The sequence below is a fragment of the Neoarius graeffei genome, chromosome 9 (assembly GCF_027579695.1).
Source record: "Neoarius graeffei isolate fNeoGra1 chromosome 9, fNeoGra1.pri, whole genome shotgun sequence".
Taxonomy (NCBI): Eukaryota; Metazoa; Chordata; class Actinopteri; order Siluriformes; family Ariidae; genus Neoarius; species Neoarius graeffei.
In genome coordinates, this window is record NC_083577.1 from 78,704,845 (window position 1) to 78,712,958 (window position 8,114).

Consider the following 8,114-nt stretch of genomic DNA (forward strand, 5'->3'; position numbering starts at 1 on the left):
ATGTGTTGGGACACGTGCTCACAAAGATTTTTTTTGTCCCCCCCCCGGCCTTAGTTAAAAATGCTTTTCATCATGCATTAGACTGCATGCAGCATCAGTGTTGGACTGAATTATACACCTGATGATGTAGCTGTACAGTGCCTTGCAAAAGTATTCATACCCCTTGAACTTTTTCACATTTTTCCACCTTACAACCACAGTTTTTTATTGAGATTTTATGTGATAGACCAACACAGAGTAGCACATAATTGTGAAGTGAAACGAAAATGATAAATGGTCTTCAGAACTTTAAACAAATAAAAATCTGAAAAATGTGATGTGCATTAGTATTCAGCCCCCCTGCGTCAATACTTTGTAGAGCCACCTTTTGCTGCAATTACAGCTGCAAGTCTTTTGTGGTATGTCTCTACCAGCTTTGCACATCTAGACACTGAAAATTTTGCCCATTCTTCTTTGCAAAATAGCTCAAGCTCAGCCAGATCGGATGGAGAGCGTCTGTGAACAGCAATTTTCAAGTCTTGCCACAGATGCTCAATGGGATTTAGGTCTGGACTTTGACTGGGCCATTCTAACACATGAATATTCTTTGATCTAAACCATTCCATTGTAGCTCTGGCTGTATGTTTAGGGTCATTTGTCTTGCTGGAAGGTGAATCTCTTTCCCAGTCTCAAGTCTTTTGCAGCCTCCAACAGGTTTTCTTCTAGGATTGCCCTGTATTTAGCTCCATCCATCTTCCCATCAACTCTGACCAGCTTCCCTGTCCCTGCTGAAGAAAAGCATCCCCATAGCACGATGCTGCCACCACCATGTTTCACAGTGGGGATGGTGTGTGCAGGGTGATGAGCAGTGTTAGTTTTCCACCACACATAGCGCTTTGCATTTAGGCCAAAAAGTTCAACTTTGGTCTCATCTGACCAAAGCACCTTCTTCCACATGTTTGCTGTGTCCCCTACATGGCTTCTGGCAAACTGCAAACGGGACTTCTTATGCCTGTCTTTCAACAATGGCTTTCTTCTTGCCACTCTTCCAAAAAGGCCAGATTTGTGGAGTTTACGACTTATAGTTGTCCTGTGCACAGATTCTCCCACCTGAGCTGTGGATTTCTGCAGCTCCTCCAGAGTGATCATGGGCCTCTTGGCTGCTTCTCTGACCAGTGCTGTCCTTGCTCGCTGTGTCAGTTTAGGTGGACGGCCATGTCTTGGTAGGTTTGCAGTTGTGCCATGCTTTTTCCATTTTTGAATGATGGATTGAACAGTGCTTCTTGAGATGTTCAGAGCTTGGGATATTTTTTATAACCTAACCCTGCTTTAAACTTCTCCAGAACTTTATCCCTGACCTGTCTGGTGAGTTCTTTGGTCTTTATGATGCTGTTTGTTCTTCAGTGTTTTCTAACAAACCACTGAGGCTTTCACAGAACAAGTGTATTTATGCTGAGAGTAAATTACACACAGTAGGACTCTATTAACTAATTAGATGACTTCTGAAGGCAATTGATTGCACTGGATTGTATTTAGAGGTATCAGAGGACAGGGGGCTGAATACTAATGCACATCACATTTTTCAGATTTTTATTTGTTTAAAATTTTGAAGACCATCTATCATTTTCGTTTCACTTCACAATTGTGTGCTACTCTGTGTTGGTCTATCACATAAAATCTCAATAAAAAACTGTGGTTGTAAGGTGGAAAAATGTGAAAATGTTCAAGGGGTATGAATACTTTTTCAAGGCACTGTATGTCCTATACCGATTGCGTTTTTACTTTTCCAGATATTAATTCAAGCAGAGGACCGAGTGCACCGTATTGGTCAGACCAGGAGTGTGGACATTCATTACCTGGTCGCCAAAGGCACAGCTGACGACTACCTCTGGTAATTGAAAGTACTTGGATCTGAAACACTACATCAGTCTCTTTATTGGCTTTGTCTCTGTAACACGGACTTTTCCATGTCTCTAGGCCAATGGTCCAGGAGAAGATGAATGTTCTTGAACAGGTTGGATTGTCGGAGTCCAGTATTTCCGACAAGGCAGAGTGTGCCAGCTTTCACAGCAAGGTGGAATAAAACTTTGGCAAATTTTGTACTCGGGAGCGTGTAAAAATAGAAATCTGGCAGCACACTAATCAAATCAAATAAAACCAAACCGAAGTGCTTTGCTTCTGCACAGCTGTAGAAAGAATACCTACAAATATATGCCTATTCTGTCAAATCCCATAAAAGGGGAACATACTCTGCGTGTGAATGAGCACAGCATGGCTTATCTCATCTATTTGCATAGGGCTTTTATTTTATTTATTTATTTTTGGCTCAAAGCTCCAAGTGGCTTATCAGCACATAGCAACTCCTGAAACCGCTACTGTGGAACCACAGCTGGAAAGGGAAACCTGAAAGGGAAATATGATGGGCCTAGATACACACATCCAAGTCCTTTCAGCATCATATTTTTTTGGCTCCAGGCAAATTTCTGTGAGAAATTGGGGATGGAGCAGGTATTACCGAAATCATCATGGACTAGGATTATGCTGCAGTGTTGTTTGGAAATCTTATTGTCCAAACAATCATTGACATCATCAGTATGAAAATGTTCTGGTTCTAGTTAAAGCACCATCCGAAATAGAAATCCTTGTGCGTTTGTTATTGTACGCTGAATGGCACAAATATTAAATAGTATAGCTGAACTAGCCTAGGCCCGCCCATCCTAAGCGTGACGCAACACGAGGGCCTGTTGCGAGCTTAGTCTGGCCAGGCAAGCTATCTACAGCTCTTCCAAGCTCCCGAAAAATCGGGAGCCAATCAACTTTGAGCATCTCCACCGGCCCTGGGTAGAGGCGTGTTCAAGGCACTGACGTAGTAGAACTGCGACCGGAAGCCATAGATTGTTTACAGAATCTATGCCGGAAGCGCTTCATTCACTAGAAACATTACGAACATGGAGCAAGTTCTCACTGAAAACGGAGCAAAGAGCAGCCCTGGAGGTATTTATTGAAAGGAAGGATGTTTTCGCCTTGCTCCCGACCGGCTTCGGTAAGAGTTTAATCTACCAGTTAGCCCTGTCGCGTTGCATACGTCAGAGGAAAGAGTGATGTGATTGGTTTAAGCTTCGTCACAGCCTTTTCTGGCTTCGACCAGTAGCAAACTGAGGCATTTCAGGGAGGCGGGTCAACCACACGCTTTGGGAAACGGTTGGGCTTGATATCTTTGCCAGACCAAATGCTCGCAGAGCTTTGAAGTCGCGTTAGCCAGACTATAGCTGAACAACACTTGATGTGTGTCTTCTTTGGGGAAAAAAATCAGTTCTTTTTATTTTTTGCTTGTTTACTAGTGCCATGACACAAGTAAAATGCTTGAGTGGCGGCTACAGTTATCGACACCTTAATGATCTTTTGGCCGTTGCAAAAGTAGAAAAGACTTTCAATATGTAAATTGTGCATGAATAATTACTCAAAATTCCAATGGGGGGGGGAGAGTTGATTCCCAGTTACTTAGCATATCAGATCATGTGACACCGTTCCACAATTATTGACATCTGGATGATTTATAAAGCATAATCGGTATGTGGTATTAAGTTAACAAAACAGTTTTAATTTAATTTTTTTTTTTTTACATAGACTGATATTTAGTACAAAATCTTTTATATAAATATATGGAAGTCGGTGTTTACGTAAATGAGGAAGTAATTCTGTTTGTAAACAAATGAACTGATAATGTTTAACCTGCATCAAATCTTTTTGTTCCACTTTCTACCCACTTTCTAAGTATTTTTGTAAATCACATTTTGTTAATCATTCGTTGTTTGTATTAATTTCTAGTTTTGTAGTTTACCAATAAATGTCAACAAGCAATTGGCACTGTAATCACATGAAAATCCAGGTCAAACGTCGCATTTCATTCCTCGAACCAAAATATAATATGTCTTCTGATATTGTAATATGTGGTGGATATTTACAACAAACTGCACAAAAATATTTTCTGAATGGATTAGAAAAATCTGAATATTTCAAGCATGTAATTCCATTCTGTTATGAATCAGGAAAAAAATGTCAAATCACAGCACTTTTTTTTTTTTTTTTTTAATATAAAGTACTTCATTAACTTCAACAATGTTGCACAAAGATCGATCCATAACAGTTGTAAATGTCCCTTAATTCCACAGGGTGTCGATAATGGTGGACACCGGTGAAAGTGATCACTATTATCGACACCTCACGTGACTTCACAAACGCGCGTTTAGATGCAAAATGGCGACTGTCAGATCTCATCTCATCTCATTATCTCTAGCCGCTTTATCCTTCTACAGGGTCGCAGGCAAGCTGGAGCCTATCCCAGCTGACTACGGGCGAAAGGCGGGGTACACCCTGGACAAGTCGCCAGGTCATCACAGGGCTGACACATAGACACAGACAACCATTCACACTCACATTCACACCTACGGTCAATTTAGAGTCACCAGTTAACCTAACCTGCATGTCTTTGGACTGTGGGGGAAACCGGAGCACCCGGAGGAAACCCACGCGGACACGGGGAGAACATGCAAACTCCACACAGAAAGGCCCTCGCCGGCCCCGGGGCTCGAACCCGGACCTTCTTGCTGTGAGGCGACAGCGCTAACCACTACACCACCGTGCCGCCGCGACTGTCAGATGAGAGTTAAAAACAAAGTAGGTTTTGACAAGGAGATCATGGAATATCTGGGAATTTGATCAGTAAAAACATGTCCATGATCTTTCCACCATGCTTGCCTGCGATGATGACGTCCGGGTTTTCTTCAGATTGCTGATCACTCTTTAAAAAAAAAAAAAAATTCCATCTCCGGTAACGAGCTGTGTCATCAGATCAAAGGGCGAGGCGGGTCTTCAGGTTGATTGATTTAACCAATAATAACTGTTGGAACTGAAATTCATCTTTGTAAAATTGGTTTTTATTGGTAAATCTGAAAAGGTGTCTAATTATGGACTGTCGATAATTGTAGCCGCTGCTCTAGTCATTTTTTTTTCCTTTTTTTAAATGATGCCTACATCCCATATATGGTTAATTGTGGGTGTGTCTGCATTTAATTGGCAGCTTCATTGTCTATGATATGCATGTATGACAAATTAAACCCGTTTTCATTGACTGGACTAGAATCAAAGTTTTATGCGTAATACAGCTTAGAACCTTTTCTATGCACTGTTGATGAAGAGAAGCCCGTATCTGCTGCTTTGCTTCTCAGGACCCCAAACAGCAAAGAATCACAGAGATGTTCCAGAGATCGTTCTTGGAGGAGGATATGGATGAGTCAGCGCTGTTAGAGGCTGTGAATGCTTGGGAGGACACTGAAGAGACGGGCTCCGTCAGCCACCAGGAGAACCACTACTCGGAGAGCCCCAGCAAGAAAAGACGGATTGAAGACTATTTTGGAAGATGACCAAAACCCTCCAGCCTGCCCATTTCCAAAGTCATAAACACGCACACTTTGCTTATCATGAGTATTAGATTTGATTTATTGTTTGGTTTCTTTTTTGCCCCCAGTTTGTTTTTGAAAAATCGATAACATTTCTGTAGGAAATATTAATAAAGCATTTATATTTGCTCATAGATTTTTACAAAAACACAACCCTTGTGTTCATAATTTTTTAAAAAATTGACTAACCAACTGGAAGTAGCTGCATTGTTTGTAAATGTTTATTACATTAAAATGATGGGACGGTCTTGTAAGCCATGGTGGTGAAGGCTATGCAAGTCTTATAGCTTGAGGTTAGAATCAGAGAAAGCTTTATTGCCAAGTAATTGTTGCAACTACAAGGAATTTGGCTTGGAGTTAAGGTGCTAAACAAATAAATACTAAATAAAGACAGTCTATTGAAATAAAGGAGCTACGTAAAGATGGTTGTGACGGAGTGACCGTCTAGCGAGCCTGGCTCTTTGGTGTTGTGATCAGGGTGCAGGTTTGGCATCCTGTAGATCTGGGTTCAAGGCAGGATACAGTGACTGTTCTCTTGCTTCACTACAGATGGTATCAGAAGCAGGAGGCCATTGGAGGTGTGCCCTGTGTGTGAGCCATGCGAGGGACCCCAGAGATGGGTGAAGCATGAGTGTGTGGGGCACCCTGGTATGGGAGAAGTACAGCTGGGGGATACGTGAGGGATGTGTGTGTGAAGCACACGGGTGCGCCTCCGAAAGGGGAGGGCAGTATGATGGAGTGCCCATCACTATAGTTGAGTATGTGGTCTGACTGCCAAATCAATGAGCCTGGCTCTTTGGTGGTGTGGTCAGGGTGCAGGTTTGGCATCCTGTAGACCTGGGTTCAAGGCAGGATAAGGTGACTGTTCTCTTGCTTCGCTACAACAGTCTATTCTTAAAATATTAAGAAATAAACAAGATCGAAAGAAGATAAAATAAGTAAGCAACTGTGCAATATGTGCAAGTCCAGTGATCAGTCTTTCTACTTGTGAGAGGAAAGTCGTAGTTGTAAAAAATGCTAATATCCTATGACCATATTAATAGCACCACAAAATATAAATTTCATACAAAGTTACATATATTTCCAAGCCTGTGGTGACAGTAGCAAGGGAAAAACTCCCTTAGATGACCTGAGGAAGAAACTTTGAGAGGAACCAGACTCAAAAGGGAACCCATCGTTATTTGGGTGAAAGCATTGTGAGATCATAAATAACTTGCTTCTATAACTGTGTCCTATAGAGTCACAAAGTATAACTGTGTAACCAGGACATTCATTATAGTTTTAACATGAAGTCTGTTTTGTTGAAGTTATAAACTGTTCATTGATTGAGACTCGAGTACAAAACTGTTCATGGCAACTGCAGTCCTAACGTTATCATGGTGATTGTAGTCCTCAGCCATCATAGCAAAACTGTAAGTGTCCAGAACCGTCTTCCAAGTGTGTCTTTTGACTGTTCGTATGGGGCCGTTCTCTGCTGGAGCGATGTGAGGAGACTCCAGCCAGAAGTAGGGCATCAGGATGGATCAGGCAGGTCTAAGAGGTCAGCATCACTGGTATCTCAGGATCAACATGTAACTTGACAGCGAGAGAGAGAGACAATAGATTCTTCCCTTATGCTATCAACCTATATCAACTATATAGTCACAAAGTAAAACTGTGAAACCGGGAAAATCATAAGTTTTAACAGGAAGTCTGTTTTGTTGAAGTTATAAACTGTTCATTGATGGAAACTTGAGTGCAAAACTGTTTGTGACTACCGCAGTCCGAAAGTGGCTTAAAGCATGGCTGTGGGGATTTGCAGCCTCAAATGTATAATGGGTTCAGACACTGATGTCACGCAAGGAGGCCTGGTGCACAGTCAGTGTTCTACATCCCAAAGGTGTTCAGTGCAGGCCACTTGTGTTCTTCCATTCCACCCTTGACCTTGTTTTGTGCACAGGGGCATTGTCGTTCTGGAACAGGTTTGGGCCTCTTGGTTCCAGTGAAGGGAAATTGTAAAGCTATAGCAAAGAAAGACATTCTAGACAGTTGCGTCCTTCCAACTTTGTTGCAACAATTTGAGGAAGTACACATAAGTGTGATGGTAAACTTTTGGAGAGTTTGTGTATGATGAAGCAAAGTGTTTGTGGTCTGTTCAGGATTCCTCCAGTCTGTCTGAAGACTGGCCCTGAAGATCTGAAGTGGGAGTCTGTTCTCCTCAAGTGAAGTACAACCCCGATTCCAAAAAAGTTGGGACAAAGTACAAATTGTAAATAAAAACGGAATGCAATAATTTACAAATCTCAAAAACTGATATTGTATTCACAATAGAACATAGACAACATATCAAATGTCGAAAGTGAGACATTTTGAAATTTCATGCCAAATATTGGCTCATTTGAAATTTCATGACAGCAACACATCTCAAAAAAGTTGGGACAGGGACAATAAGAGGCTGGAAAAGTTAAAGGTACAAAAAAGGAACAGCTGGAAGACCAAATTGCAACTCATTAGGTCAATTGGCAATAGGTCATTAACATGACTGGGTATAAAAAGAGCATCTTGGAGTGGCAGCGGCTCTCAGAAGTAAAGATGGGAAGAGGATCACCAATCCCCCTAATTCTGCACCGACAAATAGTGGAACAATATCAGAAAGGAGTTCGACAGTGTAAAATTGCAAAGAGTTTGAACATATCA

General features: G+C 41.6%; 1 protein-coding gene across 2 annotated transcripts in view; it reads left to right on the plus strand.

Annotated features, from left to right (window-relative positions):
- Positions 1-7,722, plus strand: part of smarcal1 (SWI/SNF related, matrix associated, actin dependent regulator of chromatin, subfamily a-like 1) — a 93,998-nt gene extending 86,276 nt beyond the window's left edge. For both annotated transcript variants that reach the window (XM_060930335.1, XM_060930337.1), the window contains exons 15-17: positions 1,770-1,870; positions 1,957-2,053; positions 5,208-7,722. In XM_060930335.1, coding sequence (XP_060786318.1) covers positions 1,770-1,870; positions 1,957-2,053; positions 5,208-5,402 — 393 coding nt within the window. In that variant the 3' untranslated portion in view covers positions 5,403-7,722. The remainder of the gene's footprint in view (positions 1-1,769; positions 1,871-1,956; positions 2,054-5,207) is intronic.
- Positions 7,723-8,114: the final 392 nt, after the last annotated feature.